Raw genomic sequence first — 24,379 nt, forward strand, 5'->3', positions numbered from 1 at the left:
GCTCCTGGCTTAAAATCCAGCACACCTGATTCAGGTTTGGGCAGTGCAAGTTTGGTCCCCAAAACATTTCCATCAAGACAAGAATCCAGATCCAGACACACTGCATCGGATCCAGATGTTTCCGAATCATGAGCTAGGGGTGTCAACAGGTCAAACGCAGGCACATCCCGACTAGAATCTGATTTCAAGGTGCTGGTACCTGGTCCGACCAGACCTACCATTTGAAAAACCATACCCGGATCTTATAAGGAATACATAAGCCAGACCTGGTAAAAATAATATATTTATGTTTACATTAAAAATTTACAAATCTTAATCAAAACTTGAGCTGGACTCAGGCCTGTATGAAAATCATAAACCATACTCGGCTCCATATATTAATACTTAATTGGACCTCCTTCTTCATCAACAAACCTGGGCCCTATCGGGTTCGGGTCGGTACAGGTCGGGCCCAGATCAGTCCCGACCATTGACACCCTTAATCGGAGCAAATCCAGCAATGTCTGGATCCACAACTGCTCCTTGAAGGGGTCCGACCCGTTTATCCACCACTTATATAACGCACACTAACGGCCTCCCCTCTCCCTCCAAAATCCTCTCCTTATCCAATCTCTCTCCCCTTCTCCACGCTCCTTCGTTCCTGCAAATCCCTCTCCGCAGACGAACCGAAACCCTAAAATTTCCATCTGAAATGGCGGTTTCCCTCTCTCCGAGCTCCTTCCTCTCCCTCTCCTCTCGCTCCTACCTCAATTCCCGATCCCTATCTTCCACCCGGAGGCTCGGATTCGGAAGCGGCTTCGCCGGAAACCCCAGCTCCGCCGCCGGCAGTAGAAGCAGCTCTGCCGTTATTCCTCCTGTTTGCGCGGTTGCCGTCTCCCCCAAGATCGAGAAATTGGGTCAGGAGATCAAGCTTCTCACCCTGGAGGAGGCCCGGTCCCTCTCCGACTACCTTCAGGAGGAGCTCGGCGTCTCTCCCGCAGCCTTCGCCCCCGCCGCGGTGGGAGTCGCCCCTGGTGCTGCGCCGTCTGGGGAGGCTGCGGCCCCCGCAGTGGAGGAGAAGACGGAGTTCGACGTGGTGATCGAGGACGTGCCGAGCAACGCGAGGATATCCACGATCAAGGTGGTCCGGGCGATCACGAACCTTGCGCTCAAGGAGGCCAAGGACCTCATCGAGGGGCTGCCGAAGAAGTTCAGGGAGGGAGTCTCGAAGGAGGAGGCCGAGGACGCGAAGAAGAAGCTCGAGGAGGTGGGGGCGAAGGTCTCCATTGTCTAGAGTTAGGATTTGTCTTGCAGAAGGCGAGATTCTGCATGAGATGAAGGTAGCTGAAATGCTTTCTTCTTCTTCTTCTCCTCCTTCTCGTTCTTCTTGTTTTTGCCTCTGTGTTAATTATGTACCTACTTTTCTGGCATCGGTTAAATTGGTCATGTTGAATGTGGACTTTAATACGAATGACCGGCTTTGGGAAATGCATGCATGACACTATAATCTAGATACAACTAATGTGCACGTATTAATTTGATTGGTCATTTTCTTTCATAAATGAACAAATGTAATATGAGTTAAACACAGATCTGGCTATTATCTTCTATCAAGCCCATACCCGTGATCCTGTTTCTCTTGTGGATCCTTTATCTAGCGTATTCTGTCAATGGGTCTGAGTACTTGACAACACAGGTTAGAATCAGGTCTAGACAGCTCCAAATCAAACTTGGCATTTAGGACACGTTTGCTTTGGCCAAAGGTGGGATGAGCAACGACAGCTGGGAATCCAGAAGCAGTGATTTTTAGTCACAAGGTCAGTCTTTGACTTTCCCAGGATCCAATGGAGAAGCATTCTCAAGTGAATCACAATCACAACTTTCACTTTCACTTTCACATTTCACTAAGCTTGAGAAAGTGCTGTGATTGTGATTTGCAAGTGGTCTGTTGAGTCAGCATTACACCAATGGGACCAAGTAATGTAGCCGCCCCTAATTTGGGATAGACAAATAAAATGTAGTTCTAACACTGGAAAAATAGGACAATGCTGGATGTTTAGTGTCAATCTTGGCCACAAGCTAAGGTCAATCGTGTTATACTGCTATATTTTGAAAAAACTCAAAAAAGAAGAAATGTCTGGCTGTACCCAACCATAAACATATCATAGTGATCCTTTGAATTCCTCATTGGCTGCCGGTGAAGCACAGAGTACCCTAACCCTAACTCATTGTTAAATGCTGTTGAACCAAAACGCTGGCCAAGTTACTTGCAGGAAATCAGCATCTTGTAATTCCTTGAGCCCATTTGGATATAGTTAAACCAGGTGCACACAACTTGAACCTGCCACTGGATACCTTAGACTAATATGGAAAAGCTCTAAATTTTAAGTTCATTATATGTATTTAAGTTACTTGGAGTTCAGAGATTAGTTGGAGCATATGGTATGACACCTTGTTAGAAAAAATGAATTTCACCATTATCATTATAATCATTGTTGCAAGCATTTTGTTGTTCTGTGGACTTATTTTTTATTTGATAAAAGATTTTGAATTATTTAAGTGAATTTTGATCTTCTCATTTCGTTACATTGGATTCAGGTTAATGGTCATGAAATTTAATGCCATCATCTTGTTGGATTAATTATATTAATTAATTGTTTGACTTAGATTTCTATTTTGGTGTTTGAATTGCCTTGATGTTAAGATTCTCCAGTGTAAGAAAATTTGGTGAACGATTATGTGTGGTTTAAAAGTATTCATGTTAAGTGGGTTGTTTACTTGATTTAGGTCATTTAGTATTTCTTTATTATGTTTGGTAGAATTGTGGTGTTTGATCTTAATGGATAGGGTATTTGGATACTAAGATGTAGGAATAGTTGTAGGAGGTCATTTCTTGGATATGGTCTTAGCCATAGTTACTTTGTGCAGCTAACTACAACCTGCAGTTCAATGATCCTGGGCCTTCATTGCCACTGATCAACCAGTGAACCTTATGACTACGGTCTTGATGATAGTGCATGGGCTTATAAGAATAGTAATCTGGAGGCCTGAGAAAAGGTATAACATGGGAAGATAGGATCTAGAATGGTCAATGGATTAGCTTTATTCTGAAAATGGCAGATATGGGCAGATAAAATCTAGAATGGTAAATGGATTTTGTGTGTGTGTGTGGGCTCATTTCTTTGGCTGTTTGGAGTTAAGTCAATGGGCACTTAACGGCTTAACCTTTGACAATAGAGTATGATTTTGAGCTCAGAGGTCTAATAGATCATCATAGTCATAACAATGATCCACTTCTTTAGACAATTATTGGTATTTAAGGAAATGACATGCAATAAATATTATCACTTCTTGGTTAGGAAGTGTATGAGAAAACAATTTCCCTTTATGATTTTACGTGTTCAAGGTCATCCATATTTTCTCAAATTTTACGTGTTCAAGGTCATCTGTATTTTCTCAGCTTGATAATACTGGGACTTCATGGTTGCTATCAGAAGACTCTTCCAGAATCTTCACCAATTCAAAATCTTAAGCAGTATAAATGTTCTCCTAAAAAATGTTAGTTGGGGACCTGGGGTGAATGGTTTCTTGTGTTTTTCTTAGATTGACAAGCGGAAGCTGTTTTTAGGTTGGTTCTTATTCGTAAACCATCAATCAAATTGTTAACCAATGTTTTTTTTTTAAACTGCAGTTCTGGTTTTGTATATATATCTAGGCTGTGAGAATTGGTGTGAATTTCTACGTGCTAAATGATGGAACCCTTACAAGAATTAGTTAGGTTCCCCTATAGTTAATGGCATCTGTTTCTGAAGATATCTTTATTGTGGCTTTCAACTTAATCTGGGTAAACATCTTTTCCCATAAGAGGAAACTTTTTAATGACTTTGGTTTTGTTAATAATTTCTTCACTGTTATAAATTATTGACTTTCAAAAGTTTTCCTTTCATCTTCCAATCGTTAATACACATACATAGCAATCATTTAACATCTTACATGGGTTATGGTTGTAATCCTCTTTTCTACGTGGGTTTGACTGCATTGACTCCTTGTTAATGCTAAAACTTGATTCGCTCTACAATAGTGTATCCACCTATGATCTCATGTTTTCATTGATATCTTCTTTCTCTTGTGTCCTTTTAACCTATTTCTTTAGTGAATTTTCAAGTCTGTGTAACATGCCAAAACCATCTTAATAAGATTCCATAGTTTTTCCCTTATTTGTGTTAGTTTTATCTTTATTTGTGTTTCCCTGGACTTCCTCATGTATCAGGTTGGGATTTTATCCTCTTTTATGTTTTCCTGGACTTCCTCATGTATCGGTTTGGGATTTTATTTTTTACTTTTGTTGTTGATATCCTTCTTAACATATTATCTTAGGCATGTGGAGTCTCTTCTTGACCATGATGTGTTGCTTTGGATTTAATAAGTTTAGTATTGTTATGTATCATCATCTCTAAGTCTTATCCCAACTTCATCAGATAGGCATTATGAGACCTATTTATCTATTCCTTCCTCATCTAAAGCTATGGCCTCAACCACCTTAAAATCTTTCATATCCCATGTTACGACCTCCCTCCAAGTCCTCAATAGTCTCTTTTTCTACTTCTTTGTGCTTGCTTTGTGTCAAACTTCTTGGGGTTGTGATAGGTCTCGTTGCAATGCATCCAAACCATCTTAAAGGACATTTTATTTTTTATTAGTAGTACTACTAAACAATTTATGTTTATTTCTAGCCTTATTTTTTTTCTTCTTTTTTTTTTACTTCATAATTGAGCTTAACATACACATCCTCATGACATTTACCAAGGTTATAAGTATCCTATTGCAACCCGTATTGGTCGGCCCCAAAATAAGATACGTATCATATAGTAAAAAATCATAAATTTAAAAAAATAAAAATTCTAAAAAAATAAAAATAAAAAATATATAAAAAGTCATAAAACATGAAACAATGATTGAATGCACAAAATTCAACCATAAAATCACATATGAAGCATTTATGTCTTTATGAGTTACATAAGACATCATCAATCATCAACTATCTCACAAGAACAATGCAAAATATTAGTAGGTTTTTTCTTTTACCTTAACCCACTTCCTTTAGTGAAAAAATTGTAGAATTGCATTCTTGATGAAATCACAAAAGCCGTCTTCCTTGCGCACGGATCGGCCTCCAAGTCGCTCTCACGGCTCGTAGGGTGCGTGAATACCTCTTTAATGGCCTCTACATAAATGAGGCAGTCGACCCTCAAGAGATGTTTAAATCCCAAAAACACAAAATTACTTTTTGACCCTTTTTAAAGTGCGCCGACACTGTATCGTGTTAATATGGATGTATTCTTTTGTACATATATACGTACGTATACATATATATATATATTAATATAATATATATAAAATATATTTATATATATTATATGTTTAGTCAACATCATTGTTATTAAAAACGCACCTCAAGGTGCAAAAAGCGTGCCTTGCCTCAAGGTGAGGGCCTTTGTGCCTTGAGGCATAGGTATAAAGCGCAATACCCTTGAGGTGTGCGCCTCTATCATCGCTGGCTTGAACGTGATGCGTATCATCAACGAGCCCACCACTACTGCTACCTTCGATGTCTCTCTTCTCACTATTGAAGAGGGTATCTTCGAGGTCAAGTCCATGGCGGGAGACACCCATCTTGGTGGGGAGGACTTCGACAACTGGATGGTGAATCACTTTGTTCATGAGTTCAAGAGGAAGCATAAGAAAGATATTATCGGCAACCCCCGACCCAACAACGCCTTCTTCCGCCGAAACTTGGCCACCCACGAGTTGGACGCTTGTCGGAGGTCAGCCACCGCCGATGGCACGTTTGGATCCGACCTGTCTATCGTCAGCGTCGCCCTCACCTTCCCGATCACCTCCGTCGTCTCCCTCGTGTATTAAGAGAGAGAGAGATTTTGGTGGGCAGAGGGAGACAAATGGGGATGATTTCCTTGCCACGTGGCTTATCTGCTTATCCACTTCCCCTGCTATGGTTGGGCGCGAGCGTTCCTTGAGCTGTGAGCAGGGCTCAACGGGTCAGGCTTGTATCGAGTACCCGACCTGATCTGAATCTGAATTCTGGGATATGGTATGAAAAGTACCAAGTACCCTAATAATATTCAGGTAGTGCAAGACAGGTTTGGGTTATGATTTATGCCGGGTATGAATCCAAGTATTTTATGTGTTTTGAGTAAAAATAAATTTACGAAGAGACAATACGCATACAAGCACAAATACTTTGCACGAAGGCACTCTTACAACACTTGAACAAAATACGCAAAAAGTGTAAAAATAGCAAACATGCACTAAGGCATGTATTTTATAGAAAAGAGCAAATGCTTGAGACTCTCAAGCTTATCACATAACAAGGGGGAACACCCCTATTGGGGGACCCCCAATGACTCTATTGGGGGACCCCCAATGCACCTTTATGAAAAAAAGGAAAAATAAAAAATAAAAAGAAATACAAAAAAATAAAGAAGGAAAATACAACATATTCCAAATGAAATATGCACAAGATAGGAAATTACAAGAATACCCTTTTCGGGTAACAAATAAAATAAAATATGTATATAAATATATATACTTATATATATAGAGATACATATAATATATATATGTATATGTATCTCTATGTATATAAGTATATGTATTTATACTTACAACAATGGTTTTGGAGATACATTTTAACACCCCCCCTCAAACTTACGGTGCAATAACCGCAAGTTTGTCAAGAAGGAAATGAAATCTGGGCGAACATAGTGCTTTTGTGAAAAAGTCTGCAAGTTGATACTCAGACGTTATGTATGGTAGATCAATGACCTTCTTCAAGTATTCTTCTCTGACATAATGACAGTCCATTTCTATGTGCTTTGTTCGCTCATGAAAGGTGTGGTTCTTGGTAATATAAATTGCACTTTTATTGTGGCAACATAGCTTTGTTGGTTCTCTGATAAACACTCCCATATATTTCAAAAGGCATCGAATCCATACAATTTCCATGGTGGTAGATGCCATGGCTCTATATTCAGTTTCAGTGGATGACAAAGAGACCTTTTGTTGCTTTTTGCATCGCCATGAGATCAAAGACTCACCTAAGAAAACACAAAAGACAGTGGTGGAGTGACGGTTACTAAGGTCACCTCCCCAATCTGATTACTGTATAAGCAAGTAATTTTAATTCAGAAGAAGAAGATAGAAATACTCCCTTATTCACTGTGCCCTTCAAGTATCTGATGATGCGAAAAACAACACTCATATGAACGGTTGTGGGAGCGTGCTGAAACTGACTGGCGATGTGGATAGCATGTGACAAATCGGGTCGAGTAATGCTAAGGTACATCAAAGAGCCTACCAACTGCCTGTAAGGAGTGAGATCGGTTAAAGGAACACCGTCATCAATCTTCATTTTTGATCCCACGACTTCAGGAGTTTCGCAAACTTTGTCATCAGAAATCCCTGACCTGTCAATAATCTCACAAGCAAGTTTAGATTGAGATAGAAAATAACCTCGTTGAGAATAGACAACCTCAATTCCAAGAAAATATGTCAGAAAACCCAAGTTTGACATCTCAAATTTTGAAGTCAAGACGGACTTAATACCCTTGACTTCTTGAATATCATCACCTGTAATTAACATGTCATCAACGTAGAGTAATAGTATCACAATCACTACATTAGATTTTCTAGTAAATAAAGCAGTATCAGTATAACATGAGGAAAAACCATTTTCCAGCATTACACTGGTAAACCTGTCATACCAAGCTTTGGGAGCCTGTTTCAAACCATAGAGGGCCTTCCGAAGACGAATAACTTTATCTTTGGGAATCTTCATGCCTGGTGGGGCATCTATATACACTTCTTCGTTAAGATCACCATTTAAAAATGCATTTTTTACGTCCATTTGAAAAATGTTCCAATTTTTAATAGATGCAATAGTAATAAGATATCTAACTGTAACCATTCGGGCTACAAGGGAAAAAGTTTCTTCATAATCAATTCCATACTCTTGCCCATACATAGTAATAAGACATCTAACTCTAACCATTCGGGCTATAGGGGTAAAAGTTTCTTCATAATCAATTCCATACTTTTGCCCATACCCTTTTGCGACTAAGCGAGCTTTATACCTTTTCAGAGATCCGTCGCTCTTAGTTTTAACCTTAAAAACCCATCGACAACCTATAGTTTTCTTTCCTATAGGTAGAGTTTGGAAATCTCAAGTTTCAGCCTTCTTAAGAGCATTAAGTTCATTTTGCATAGCTTCTTGCCATTTTATACATTTTTTAGCTTCTTCAAAATTTCTTGGTTCAAAATAAGAGTGAATGGCACTAAGACAAGCCCTATATCGGGGTAAAAAAGAATCAAAAGAGACAAAACGAGTTGGAGGTCTCCTATTCCTTTTAGATCTTCTGTGATCGAGAGTAGGAGCAAGCTCACTATATTGGTCAATAGCACTTCTAAAGGTGTCTTGGTTTCTACGAGAGTAGGTTATTGGATCACTTGAAACTCTACTTCCTTATTCATTGAGAGAGTTATGTTCACCAACATCACCATCATTTTCCTCATCATGGTTTGATGAGATATCATCATCACTAGATATATCATCATTATTAGACAATACGTCAAATAGGAAGGAGTAATCAAAATTTTCTTGTTGAGAAACATTTTTTTCAAAGTTACTTTCATTTTCTAGAAATGTTACATTTCTAGAGACATATAACTTATCATCTCGAAGGTCATAACAACGAAACCCTTTTTGAGTTTCGGAATATCCAAGAAAGGCACAAGGAATAACCTTGGGAGAGAGCTTGTCATTCTTATCCGTAAGTATAAAACACTTACACCCAAAGACTCGTAACCTATTATAATCGGGTTCAAGCTTATGTAATACCTCAAAAGGGGATATTTTCCCTAATATCTTAGATGGTAAGCGATTTATTAGATAAACAGAAGCAAGAGCTGCTTCAACCCAAAAGTTTTAGGAATGTTTTGGGATATAAGAAGGGTTCTACTGGTCTCAATGATGTGCCTATGTTTTCTTTCGGCCAACCCATTCTGTTGAGGAGTTTTAGGACAAGACCTGTGGTGAACAATTTCGTGATCCTCAAGGTACACCTTAAATTGATTGGAGAGATATTCTCCTCGAGAATCACTTCTAAAGATCTTTATGTTACTGTTAAATTGATTTTTGATCATTGAATGAAAAGTTTTGAAACACGAAAAAACTTCATGTTTGAACTTAAGAAAATATATCCACGAATATCTGGAAAAATCATCCAAAAAAATTACATAATAAGAAAAGCCTCCTTTTGAAGCAATAAGTGCGGGTGCCCAAACATCTGAATGAACAATTTCGAAAGTTTTAGAAGAGAACATAGTTCTTTGCTCAAAAGGTAAACTTCGCATTTTTCCGAGAATACAGTCATTACAAGAAAATGAGCTTTTACATAGGTTTTTTGCAAAATGTAAATAAGATAACTTGGTGATATTAGGATGACCAAGTCTTTTGTGCCACACATTTATATCTTTGTGTCGGGCAACATTACAAAAAAAATTTGGAACTTGAAGAGATTCCATATAGTATAAGTCTCCCTTTCTAAAGCCTTCCCCAATCAATTTCCCGGACCGGCGATCCTGTATTAAACATTTATCACAAGAGAATTTAATATTACAACTATAGTTCGAGAGTTGAGAAACAAAGAGAAGGTTTAAGTTTAGTTTAGGTATAAATCTAATTTTTGAAATAAAAAAATCTTAAGTTTCAAAATTACCTATTACTTTAATTTCAAGAGAGGTTCCATCCACAGTGGAAACAAAAGATGGAGAACCATTTTTTGAGTAATCGAAAAGCGAAAAAATGTTTGGGGACATATGAAAGGATGCACCGGAGTCCAAAAGCCAAGAGACTTTACCTGGAGAGGAAGAAGTGGATACAACAGCACCGGAGGTAGCTCCCTTGAGGAGAGGTTGAAGGGCTTCCACTATTTGATTTATAGAGAGTGACCCACTTGAAGATGCCTTCTCCTTTTGTGGTACATCGGTGGTAGCCATTGAGAGAAGCTTCTTCCATTTGGGACATATGGGTTTGATATGCCCTGGTTCTTTACAGAAATGACAAATAATTTTGCTATAGTCCATTTTTCCTCTTTGTCCACCATTTTCACCTTGATTTTGTGGTTTAAAGTGAGGAGGATGATAGGTTTTTACATTGTTTCCGGGTCTTGATACAGCATTGACCTCATTGTTTTCTTCATAATTACAAGGAACCACAAGAACATTTGATCATTGTTTACATAGACTTATACGAGTCTCTTCACCACTTAATTTGGTGAGAACATCTTCAAGAGAGGGAGGAGTAAACGAGGATAGAAGAGATGACCTTATTTGCTCAAATTCGGGCCTTAACTCATTCAAAAAGTTGAAGAACCGATCTTCTTCAAGTTGCTTGTGACGGAGTTCAATTGCCTCTCTACTCCATTTTGGTTCAAGCATGGCAAGCTCGTCCCAAATGGAGGAAAGATCGGCAAAATATTCCTTAATAGTCATTTCACCTTGAGTAAGAGAGAGGACCTTCTTTTGAAGGTAATATTTATGAGATATATCTCTTGATGTATACATTTTCTCAAGATAATGCCAAGCTTCCGATGCCTTTTTGAACTTAATAATGTTGGCATTAATCTTGGTTTTAACGGATGAAAAGAACCAAGAAAGAATTTTGAAATTCTTGATTTCCCATTCATCGTGCTTCTTAGAATACTCTTCAAGAGCTTTGATCCTTTATTCTCCCTCAAGAATCTTGATTTCACTTCCGTTTACCACGGTTATTTTGGGTTTCGGTTCCGGAATTGTGCCTTGCACATAGCCCCATAGCCCCTTTCCTTTTATGTGAGCCTCCATGTTCCCAACCCAAACATGGTAGTTGGTCCCATTTAATTTGAAACCAAGAGCAAAATGAGACTCTTTTTCACCCATTAAGGAGTAAAGAGGAAGAGATAAAAAGCGTACCAACACAATGTTTCAAATTCTAGCTTGCACAAGATTCTTCTAAAATATTTGAGAAGCAAGATCCACCACTTCAACATCCAAAGATCTAAAGGCATGCTTTTCGAGGCACTCAAAAAAGGAGAATCCCACGATCTTCTATCACCAACCTTGCTCTGATACCATGTGAAAATGTCTATGAAGAGACAATACGCATACAAGCACAAATACTTTGCACGAAGGCACTCTTACAACACTTGAACAAAATACGCAAAAAGCGTAAAAGTAGCAAACATGCACTAAGGCATGTATTTTATAGAAAAGAGCAAATGCTTGAGACTCTCAAGCTTATCACATAACAAGGGGGAACACCCCTATTTATACAAAAGCAAAGAGGTGCAAAGGGGGGCTCCCAAAGGAGTCGTTGGGGAGCTCCCAACGGTCACATTTGTGACCGTTGGGGGCTCCCCAACGACTCTATTGGGGGATCCCCAATGCACCTTTATGAAAAAAGGAAAAATAAAAAATAAAAAGAAATACAAAAAAATAAAGAAGGAAAATACAACATATTCCAAATGGAATATGCGCAAGATAGGAAATTATAAGAATACCCTTTTCGGGTAACAAATAAAATAAAATATGTATATAAATATATATACTTATATATATAGAGATACGTATATATATAATATATATATGTATATGTATCTCTATGTATATAAGTATATGTATTTATACTTACAACAATGGTTTTGGAGATACATTTTAACAGGTTTGAGTTTGATATTCCATTATCGTGACCGGGCAAAAACAGAACCCAACAATTTATTATATGGTCTGGTTTCGGTATACCCTGGGTCGAGTACCCAACCCGTTGATAGCCCTAATTGTGAGCGAAGTTGTCAGTGGATCGGGTTCAGGTTGAATCCATTTTGTAATTGAAACTGAAAGAGGAATTGAGGAAGTGCATGGACTTTCAATATTATGTCGGATATCCAATCCATTCTGGGTGTATCTGAATTCAACCAAACAAAGTATAGTTGGCTCCTAGTAGGGCTGGGACTCAGCTCGTCGTTCAATGTAAGAAGTAGTGTCACAAATCTCATAATTTTCTTAGCAAAGAAAACACAATAATTTTTGACAAAAAAATGTTTTATGAAAATTCGTTTGTTTTTCTGCAGTTCATGCTCAGAATAATACGTTTGTTTTTCTCATATTTTTTCAGTATTTATTTGAGATTTTTTATTTCCTGTTGGTTGTTGCTTCATCAATAAATATTTTTTATTTATTTATAATTTTAGATATTTTTTTTATAGTTTTTTTAAACAAAAAACTTTGAGGCTTACACTTTATGCCTCGAGGCTTACGCCTCGCCTCAGATTTTGGTGGAGCGCCTCGCTACACCTCAACGCTTTTCACAACACTGGTCAACATATGTTGACTAAAGACAACATTGGTTGATTTGTAACCGTTAGAGAAGGTATCCAATGCTAGATTTCTAGTCATTGGACCCTCTCAAACGACTAGAATGAGCTATTTTTTCTCCTTTTACTCTCTTCTCCCCCTCAATAAATTAGTGGGTGTGTGCATATGTGAGGTTAAAGAGAGTGTATGAGTAGTTTTTAGTGTATTAAGTGTTTTGAGTGATTGTAGTGAGGCTCTTTATAATTTTGCATTTCTTTTGTATTATTTGAATTTCATTCTCAATGAAATTGTTTATTTTTTAAGTCTTGTGTTTTATTGTTATTTCTATGATAAATATGTATTCAAATACATTGTATGTGTTGGTTCTTGATCCATTACGAAGCGCATCGGGTTTCACATCATTCTCATGACATGGTATCATAGCTTGGCATCTTGGTCTTGGTATCTTGGACGCGCTTGTTCCTCTAAAGAAAACTCTTAATTGATGAATGACTGGGACTCGATGATCTCTCTTTCCGGTATGTGTTTTATATTTGGTAAAGTGTTTATGATAAAATTTCAAAAGTTGTTTTTGGTATGTTATGTTAAAAAATTAGACGTTTTTTTCAAATTAATTAAAATTAAAGCTTTCTTTTAAATCCCCTTTTAAATGTATTATTGTTTTGTTGGCTCTTGCATGAGCATGTTGATTCGAAGTATATTTTGAGTATGCTAGTACTTTTTGTTTTAACAAAACATGTTAAAATTTATGTACTAAGTAAATATATGATTTCTTATGCATTTTAAAATTATGATTACATGTTTTTCATGTTTCTTGCTTTGGTGTGTCTTTAGATACTTGTTGTGTTTGTCCGTTTAGAGTTTTAGTGGATACTTTTGTTCTATCCTATCATCAATAAAATATTATTTTGTTGTGTTAACCACAAGTGGATTTAGTGTGAGACCATTTTGTGGCTTGTGTATGCTCTTTTGATGCATTGATGGAACTCTTTGAGTGCCCACTATGTTGATTTGGTGAACATCTTCGGGAAACCTTGTTTCCTTTCATGTTAAAACTTATTTTTAAAAAAAATTGTAGTTGAATCTTAAATTACTTTATGTGTTTTGCCCATTGATGATTTATTAACTTGGGTACTTGTGCCCTCTTGCAACTCTTAGTGGTTTCTTTCTTGATATTTTTTACCATGATTCTTAAAGATTTTACACTTGCAAAATTTCTTGTATGACATATGTGAGTTCGTGATTAGAGAAAATTATATATTAAACATCTATATGAAAGATCTTCATGAATCTCTACATATGTGCCTTCATTGTCTCATAGTAGACTTATGATTTAGATTAAGCTTCGTAAAACTATTATTTTTCTCCTTTTATTGGATCTTTGTGCCTTGGTGCACGTGCCTCTTGATTGGCGAATTTATGAGTTTCCATCTTCTCTGTGTTGATTGCTTGCTTATTCACATTTGTGAAAAATGGTCATCATGTATTGTATATAATTGCATCAATTAACATATTGTTGTGCATATGATTGCACTATATTCATGCTAAGGTTTTTCATCTACCTTTATTGAATTTGATTTAAAACTTATTTTTGAAATCGGTTATTTGATATGAACTCATGCTATTTTGAAATTGATTTTTGTAAGTATTTATTGCTTTCTTATGACATTGTTTTTGTCCATCATAGAATTTTATATGATGCATCATCACTCTTAGCCTTGTTGTTGGGTCAAGGTTAGCCGTTGAGGTGAGTTATGTGTGCACCTCATGTCATCGTATCAATCTAGATTCTCAAGGGTTATGAGTGACGTGTTGTCATTTGTCTTTGGTCTTATTGATGATTGATTGACCTCTAAACTCATTATTATTGGTATTCTGAGTTAGCCATTGAGGTGAGATATGTATGCACCTCAAATCATTTTATCAATCTACAATTATCAAAGTTTATAAGTATCGTGTTGACACCAATCTTAGATCTGATTGATAGTTGATTGGCCTCTAAATCCATCTATGATTTTGTTAATTCAGAGATATTATTGGGGTGAGTTATGTGCACCCCGTTTTATGTCAGTTTAGATTGTCAACTTATGGTTTGGCTCTTACCAACAATTGTTCGATTCTGGATTTGAGTGTAGTGTTTTACTCATTTGTTGTATGACCATTATTATTATGGATGTTTATAACTCTATTTATCTGTGATGACTATCTATTTTTGAAACCATGGTGTTTCGAAAGATGATTAAAATTGATATTCTTATTGATAATATTAGTATGTTTCTATTACAAGCTTTCTTACCTCAAGTGTTTTGTCCTTTTTATGATTCTTATCTAAGTGTCATTATATGTAGACAAAAAATATTTGTTCACACATTCGTGTGTGTTTTTACCCCTTTGTTGACATTAAGATTATACTCTTGATCTAGTCACTGATACATTTGATTTTTTGAGTGTCATATGTAGACAAAAGATATTTATTCATACATTCGTGTGTGATTTTAGCCCATTGTTGGCATATACTCTTGATCTAGTTGTTGATATACTTGATTTTTGAGTATTATTATATATAGACAAGAGATGTTTATTCGCAACTTCGTGTGATTTTAGCCCATTGTTGGCATTATACTCCTGATCTAGTCACTGATACACTTGATTTTTTAGTGTCATTATATGTAGACAACATATGTTTATCAAAACCTTCGTATGTGATTTTAACCTTTCGTTGCCATTATGCTCTTGTTCTAGTCGTTTATACATTTGATGTTTAAGGTTTTGAGGCCTAAAAGGTGATTGCTTGTGGTGGTCAAACCAGTGTTTTGATTTGCAAAATTCATTCATAATTTTTCATAAACTCATTTGCTCTTTTATGATAAATGGCTCTTGAAATATTTCTATGCAATTTTGCATTATGCTTTAGTTGCATGAGTTATTCCATGATTGATTGTCTTGCATAATTTGTATAAGTTTACGCTTTTTCAAGCATATATTCATTAAAGAGTATATTTTTTACTTGTTTGTGTTGCCCTTCGTTGACTCTTTGTGTTGTCCATAGTGGATTTGTGCTTATATTATGCCTTCGTGCCTTTGTATTTTTCACTCTTGGACTTGTATGTGATTTTGCACTTTGTTTTTGTAATTCCGCATACTCCGTTACATGCTTTTTATTAGTATGCTCATAGTAGCTATTGTGTGCATTTGATTGCTCTTGAGATTGATCTCACTTTGTATTACATTTTGGTAAAGCTGGTGCTTATACACTCTTATTGTATTTGTGTGGATCCTCGTTGGGATCCTTTTTTTTCCGCTTGTTTTCTAAGCATGTGTTATCTCTTAAAATTGGTCCATAAGTGTTTTGTTTTAGTTGCATTGCTAATATTGTTTCTAAAATGAAATTGATCTGTGTATTTGATTTTTCTTAAATCTTTTATTGAACAATTGAAATAATTTCTTATCTTTCATTGTGTAAAAATAATTTGCTATTTAAATATCTTTGTGAGTTACTTCTTCTTGAAAATTTATGCCTGTAATATGCCTTTTGTGAGAGATATATGTGTGCATGATTTTAATGAATGATTAAAGTGATTTGGCCATCCTCTCTCCATAATCTCTCTCTCTCTCTCTCTATATATATATATATAGTTGTCTCTTAGATTGTTTATGTTTTGCTCTCTTTACAAGTTCTCCAAATATTTGCAGTATTGATGATTCTAAAGACATTTCGAGCATATCGAGAATTGATGATTTTGAAGATCCTTTGTTTAATAGAGCATATTATTGAGCACCCTCTAAAGAAGCACAAAGTGGAAGAAATTGCTGAAGTCTATATTATATAATGGGTTTCTTATTTTGTAATTTTAAACTTACAGTGCAACACTGTACGTTTGAGGGAGGGCTATGTCACATGGGTGTGGGTGCGGGTGCGGGGATGCGGCACTTCCGAAAAACCCGGGTGCGGGGGTGCGGCAATATATATATATATATATATATATATATATATATATATAAAGTCCAAAAGTTGGACATAAATGACCCTGGGTGCATTGACTGCACCCAGGGTCAGGTTGACCGCATCGGGTGCGACACCTAGTTGGAGAATCCCGGTGACATATAGGGCAAAAAAAAAATTTCTTGGCATTTTTTTTAAGTCCAAAAAATTGGACCAAAATGACCCTGGGTGCGTTGACCGCACCCAGGGTTGGGTTGATCGCACCCGGTCCCGCACCCGCACCCGCACCTGCATTGCATCAGCGCAGGTGCAGCACCCTGCTAGCCGAATCCTTGTGACATAGAGGGAGGGTCTTAAGATGAATGTATTTTTTGTACATATATACATATATATATATTAATATAATATATTTATATATATTATATATTGTATGTATATATATATATATTATATGTTTAATCAACATATGTTGACTAAAGTCAACATTGGTTGACTTCTAGCCATCGGAGAAGGTGTCCAATAGCCGTTGGACCCTCTTCAACAACTAGAATGAGCTCTCTCTTCTCCTTTTACTCTCTTCTCCCCCTCTATAAATATGTGGGTGTGTGCATATGTGAGGTTAGAGAGAGTGTATGGGTAGTTTTTAGTGTATCGAGTGTTTTGCGTGATTGTAGTGAGGCTCTTTATAATTTTGTATTTCTTTTGTATTATTTGAATTTCATTCTCAATGAAATTGTTTGTTTTTTAAGTCTTGTGTTCCGTTGTTATTTCTATGATGAATATGTATTCAAATACATTGTATGTGTTGGTTCTTGATTCATTACGGAGCGCATCGGGATTTGCATAATCTTTATGACATATCGTACGATACGGTATGATATAGGCATGTATCGTATGATACAAATAATACGAGTGTATATCATATAATTTTTTTAAAGTAACGATATGTATTGTACGATACGCTACGATACAAAAAACATTGATATTTACTCATTTCTTTTTGTTGCTTTTCAGTTGCCCAACACTCAACATGATAAAACAATGTTGGTCTTATAACGGTCTTGTAAAAATGTCCTTTTAATCGTGGAAGCACTTGCATATCATATAACATTGCATTGGCTTGTAGCCACTTCATCCAAACATCAAAAATCCTATTATTGGTAATGTTTTTATTAAATCCACCATGTTATATGACGATAGATCCTAAAATATTTTAAAACTTTTGGCATTGGTATTGTATTTTGACCAGAGTTGCCAATCGGGGAAGTGAGAGTAGGAAGCGATTCAAGAAGCGGGAAGCAAGACACTTCAAAAATTTTAGAAAGCGGGAAGCGTGAGATGACTTAGAATCGAACCAGGAATCGTCTCAGAAGCGAGAAGAGAAGTGAACCGGAAGCGAGGAGAAGAAAAAAAAATGAAAAAATGAAAAAAGGAAAAAAATGGAAAAAAGAAGAGAAAACGAGTTTCCCATTAAATGGGAAGCGCACTTCCCCTAAATGGGAAGTGTGCTTGGCGCTTCCCAATACATTTCGAAAGCACCACGTTTCGTGCTTCCGGTAACCCTGATTTTGACTATGATGGTCTCGTTGCTAACTCTCTCGCTAAACTTATGCATCAAATATTTTATTTTCTTTATTGACTCTTAAGACAATTAGACATGCATTCTTCAAAAGTTCTGGTTTCGTCTGTATCTCTATCTTGACTAACAAATACTAAAGATCACATTTAGACAGAGGGAAAGTGATTTATTTTCATGAAAATGAATACTTTCTCATGTAGCAGCAAGTTCAAATTGAACATGAAATCTATTGTCCCAAGCCAATTAGAAAATAGATCTCAGTCAAAGAAACTTTTGTGGGATTTGAAATCATCCCTGCTCGGTTTCTCAACCATAATTTGTGCCTATACTTGCTCTCTCTCTCTCTCTCAAAATATCAATGGGTTGAGTATTAAAATGATAAATTCATCCTGATCAGATCTCTATCAGGTGATATCTTGTTTGTATTAGACATTGGATCAAATTACATTTAGTTTGCATCCAATGCAATTAGCTTTGGATTTTGTTTTAAACTATAGCTAAATGAAGGATATTGGATCCAATCTATTTGGATATGAGCCCAAATCCAATTTTAAGCCTTGGATTTCCAGCTTAATATAGTATAAAACAAAAACGACAAACTAAATCATATTGCAAGTCATATAGTTTATGACAAATATGATAAACTGATACATATGATTCTAAATAATATGATTAATTTTCATATCTAATTTGCTTGCTTATGTGAAAATAAATCATTATTCCTAACATACCCTAAGTCATTTGTAAATAACATAGACCATGGACCTTATTTCAGATAGAAAATGCTACTTCATCTACACTATAATGCAGATAGTTATGAATACAAGGCTGATCCTTGATGTAGCCCAACTTTAGCTAAAATATAAATCTCTCCATTTGTAGTTATCATAATAATTTTTACTCTACATACATATCTTGAATGATTTCAATATATTAGTCTTTTGTTAAATATTAACCAAATTTGTTGCATTAGTACCATGTCATAAGCCTTTGCCAAATCAATAAAGACCATATGCAAATGTCTCATACAACAACAACAACAACAACAACAACTACGCCTTCATCCCAAAAAAATGCAAATGTCTCATGTGGTCTCTAATTTCTCACAAGTTGCCTTAACAAGCAAATAACCACAATTGTTGGTTTTGTTGGCATGAAACCAAGTGGTTTTTGGAACACTATGTTTTCTTTTTAAATGTTCTATTATAAGTTTCCATAAGTTTCATAATATATGTTTAATTCTCCCATAATTGTATCCACTTTTGTCTTTATAGATAGGAACCAAAACAATTTTGCGAACTCTGTGGTTCATTTTTCTTGTAGACAAAACATTGATAAATAATTTCATTGACCATTTGACCTCTATTTGGCTCATTGATATCCAAAGCTTGGTAGAAATACTCCCCACCTTTTTACCACTATTTTTATTTATCGCTAATTATATCAATCATTTTTTGATTAGGTTCTCCTTGTTCTGCTTCATCCGTTTTCATTTTGACAAGTTACCAAAAGTATTTTCTTTATCTTTAATTTGATTGTCATTGCCTGAAACCTTTTCATCCTTATCAATGTTTCAAATTTATGAAGTTAATTGATGTGTCCTTAATGATTGTGACTTGGACTATTCAAACAATATTTGACCTAAATTGCTACGAAGCAGTCTTGCTGAGTCAGGTTATTGGGAGCACTGATAGGTGTTTCTATTGTTTAGTGCTCAAAGGATGTGTAACTGGTTAATAATGCGACTAATATTTTGTTGCTTCTTATCAGTTGGTAGATGCTGATGAAGCTCAAGAACTGGTGGGAGATTCAATTCACTCTAGAAATATCCTCTTTCCTTCAGTCATGATTTCTGTGCTCATTTTGTTAATTTTTAGATCATCAGCTTTGTCATCTGATAACAAAATATCATGTAGAAGAGTTCTTTTGGTAAATGAAATGAAAAATTTCGGTGTTCCTATGTCATCACATTACAATTTTTGATTTCCACCACCACTTTTTAACTCTAGCAAGTATAGCTCTCAAAATTTGTTCCTCTTAAACTTCTTTCACTTCACGTAATGTTCTATGTAACCTTAAAAATTTATAGAAATTTCTAATGCATTTTATCTTGCTAAACACAATTCTGAACTTTGAATTGCCAAAGAGAACTTGCATAGTCCTATCTGTGTCGATTGGCTCTTATGGTAACTCAAGAGAATCCTTGAAAGAAGAAAATTTAACTTTATAGGGAACCGACTCTAGTATATTGTTAATTCTGACTTGGACTTCATTTCTAGGTTTTGGTTTTAGACAGGCTGGAGTGGTCCAATTCCTACCTATGAATTAAGCAATGTAAATGAGTTAAAACCATCGTCACAGATATCGATGATATTTTCAAAATATTGTGATATTATCACGATATTTTCAGCAAACGATAATATAGGTAAACTATCATGACATTTTGAAAATATTACCAATTTTTTTATAATATCACGGTATTCTCGTGATATTATCAATATTTTTTACTTATTTATTTATTTTTTAAATCTTAAATATCTTTTTCTTCTTTTTACATTTTTTATTATATATGTATTTTTTGTATAAACATGATATTTTCTTACTTGTTTTTGTTATTTTTTATATTTTTTAAGCGTGGAATTTTTTCCAAGATTTATAACCAAACCTCTAATATTGCAAGAAATAGCCTAGTGGAGATGATACTGATATTTATGATTATGGTTAAAACCTGTCAGATGGGTGTGGAAATGGGTATCACATGTGTATGGTTGGTTTGTCTTTTCCAAAGGAAGAGAGGGTATATATATATATATATATATATATATATATATATATATATATATATAGAGAGAGAGAGAGAGAGAGAGAGAGAGAGAGAGAGAGAGACTACCTAATGAAAAACCCTCCCAAACCTACTTAATGATGTTTTATTGATTTTTTCAAAATTTTGACCGTTATATGCTTGTTTATATAGGAATGAGTTCTTGGAGCATTTGATTCCGATGCATGGATAGGTTTTTATAAGTTTCAAAAATCAACAGCGTATAATTTTCATAAATTTTGAAGCTTTAAATACCATTTTCTATCCAAAATTCATTATTCAAGTGTCAATTTCTAGTAAATCAATTATGGTGAACACATCTGTACGGTCAAAATGTTATAAAAAAACACCATAAATTTTTTATTGGGTTTGGGACCGTTTTCATTGGAGAGGTTTTTATTCCTCTCTCTCTCTCTCTATATATATATATATATGAAATATATTTGCTATAATCGATTGTAAATACGTCGACTTAGCAAATTTGGTGAACCCTTTTTTTTATTTTTTCTCACATCTAACACCGTAGATGTGATCTACCTGTTTTATTTAGTGAGAACCGGCATTTGGATCGCTAGAATCCAACCTCTATCCAGATTTTTGCAGAGATCCAAAAATTAATGGCTATGAATGTATCAATTTTTCTTGGCTCATAAAAACATGTTCTTTTGTTGAAAAAAACATGATCCAAGAGTCTCACACACACACACACATATATATATATTTGCTACAATCAATTGTACCTACAATTGAGTTTGTATATCATGATGTCAGTTGTTTTGACCAAATCTAACCTCTTAAATGTCTTCAACATGCTCGATTTAGTAGGGATAGACTATTGGATAATCTTTTTTCGAAGAAAAATTATGTTTTTATGAGTCGGAAAAAATCAATGTATTCATAGCTGTTAATTTTTGGATTACAGAAAAAACCTGTATATTGGTCGGATTTTGGTGATACAAAATATGGTTCCCATTAATTAAAACATGTAGAACACATCTATGGTGTTAGATGTGAGCCAAAAAAACCCAAAAAGAGGTTCCTCCCATTTGCTAGGTAGTTTGTATTTACAATGACTGTAGCAATATATATATATATATATATATATATATATATATATATATATATATATATATATATATATATATGGTTGTACGAGAACATATTTTTTGCATCGATCTAGCCATCACATGTTAGATCTAACTGTACATATGTTCTTTTCACGATTTATTTTCCATGTTAGTAGGTTTAATCATCTCCAATGCATCATAAGAATCATTTTTTCAATATATGTGCAAATCAACTTCTCACAATTTATGAAAATGAGGTTGGTTTAAAAATGATGCATAACTTGGAGTCAACTCTAAAATGTAGAAATAGTAAATAGACCATGGTAAACATGAGCAAAGGTTAGGTGTTGCTTTTGGAGATCCGATCTATGTAATTTAAGGGTGTGCTAGTCTCTCTCTCTCTCTCTCTCTCTCTCTCTCTCTCTCTCTATATATATATATATATACAAAAACCCGTATCATCTAATGGGTTATGGTCGAACTTGGGGTGGGCGCATTGCCGCACACTGTGCGTCCAAAAAAATTTGTTTTTTGACCTTGTGGTTCCTGACCGTCGCTAAAGGCCTGGTTTGCACCCAGACTAAAAATCGAAAAATGCACAAAAAAAGTGTGCCATCGTGTGCACAATCAGCGGCTTACAAGTGTCCGATTTAGCGTTGGACAACTTGCCTGTTTGACAATACATGCTTCTCTCTCTCTCTCTATATATATATCTATCTATATATATATATATATATATATATAGATATATATATATATATATATATATATATATATATATAGAGAGAGAGAGAGAGAGAGAGAGAGAGAGGTTCCAAACCACGATACCATATGGTGGCACATTATTTTTTCATGGATCTAGCCACCAAATGTTACATCTAAGGTACTGTTTGGATGACATCCAAAACCTGGTTTTCCAACCTTGCAGCTGGGAAATGACGGCCAATTTCTCCCTTGCTGGTCGTCACCAGCTAAAAAATGGTCAGCCATAAAATTCGTTTTTTTTTAAGTTTTTGATGACCAAAAAGCTTAAAACCAGGTTTTTGATCACCCAAGCAGCCTTAAAAAGTTTTTTTTGGCAAACCTGGTTTGCCAAAACTAGGTTGTTTCTGTCATCCAAATAGGGCTTAACTAAATGTGTTTAACATGCTTTATTTACTATGTTTAAAAGGTTTTATCAAATCTTATATTCTGTAAGGTTTATTTCTAAAATAGTGAAAATTTGATGATTAACAATTCATTAAAATATTGTTTGTTTAAAAACAGCCCAAAACGTCATATTGGAGTCTACTGAACACATGAGAAATGAGAATAGTAAATTGGATAAGCTAAACATGATTCAAAGGCTGGTTTTTGCTTTTGAATGTCAGATCTATGTACATCATGTGTATATATATGTAAAATTTAACCCAATCATTGTTACAGATATCAAGTGTGTGCGTGTGCACGCACGCATGTGTATGCACGCGAATTATTCGTACACATTTGAATTCAGCCTAATTATTGTTACTGTTGTCAAGGTCGTCTTCATATGCATCACAAATGTGTGCATACTTCGCAAGCAGACATCAAGAAGACCTTGATAACAAACAAACTATAATTGGGTTGGGTATGGTAGCTTAATAGATAAAGTTATTTGATCTTAGTCGAGCGCCTCGGTCTAGAATCATACCGACCTGAGTTACTTCTTAAGGAGGTAAAATAAAAATTATGAATTTGTCAACTGTTATGGATGGGCTCTAACTTTCCATTAGGAACTGCTGGTGATGGTGAGGGGGTGTTTGTTACACCCCCACCCCAGGGAAGCTGATTTCTTTTGAAAGGGACGCATAGGAGGGAAAGTGTTTTCCCATAAGAAAAGGTGTAAAACCATTTCGATAAGAAATATATATATATATATATATTTGCAATTATCATGTGGACTTCACCACATGTATATTTGTCATGAAGATGTTTGTTTCACCCTTCTGAAGAAAGACGCTATGAAAGGGGGCCTCTTGGATAGAAAAGGGCATGAAACAAAGACCTCCTTAGTTTCTCACGGATTTGACAAATGTGCTGATGTTCAGAAATGATAGTTTATGACTGTGAGGTAGATTTGGGAGGAGCCATGTTGCAGAGAACAGGTAAGGTGATTTTTTTTACAAGGAGAAACTGCCCCAGGCGCAGAGACCTAGCCGCGCGGGCTCAGCCTGTTGTACTTACGGTGGCTGTCCTGTCAGCGTAAAACTCCAAGGGCTTATCCCTCGAACCCAGGGAGTCACCAAGCTTCGGCTTACACAGAAGGGTACACCCATGGGATTTGAACCTAGACTGCCCGTCAAACGGTCTAGGCCCCATCCCACTTACGCCAAACCCCTTAGGTCTAACAGCTAACGTGATTTTGGCGTTCATCTTTGTCTAACGTGGTTGTGAGGAGGTAGGAAAGGAAATTGAACTGCATATTATTTTATAATGGCGAGGACAGGATCTGTAGGTCACATTTTCCGCAAGAGGGTGCTTGAAAACCCTAGGCGATACTCTTGAGGTGGGATTTAGTATGGTAGGGATGCAAATGGATC

The 24,379-nt window shown here is 35.7% G+C and overlaps 1 protein-coding gene across 1 annotated transcript; it reads left to right on the forward strand.

Annotated features, from left to right (window-relative positions):
• Positions 1-589: 589 nt before the first annotated feature.
• LOC149833959 (large ribosomal subunit protein bL12c-like) lies at positions 590-19,898 on the forward strand. Its single transcript, XM_090011136.1, has 2 exons — positions 590-1,319; positions 19,701-19,898. Exon 1 carries the CDS (start codon positions 692-694, stop codon positions 1,271-1,273), a length of 582 nt encoding a protein of 193 aa, XP_089867262.1. The 5' UTR covers positions 590-691; the 3' UTR covers positions 1,274-1,319; positions 19,701-19,898.
• The last annotated feature ends 4,481 nt before the right edge of the window (positions 19,899-24,379 follow it).

This window comes from Nuphar pumila, chromosome 6, assembly GCF_984573655.1.
Source record: "Nuphar pumila chromosome 6, dmNupPumi1.hap1.1, whole genome shotgun sequence".
NCBI classification, from domain to species: Eukaryota; Viridiplantae; Streptophyta; class Magnoliopsida; order Nymphaeales; family Nymphaeaceae; genus Nuphar; species Nuphar pumila.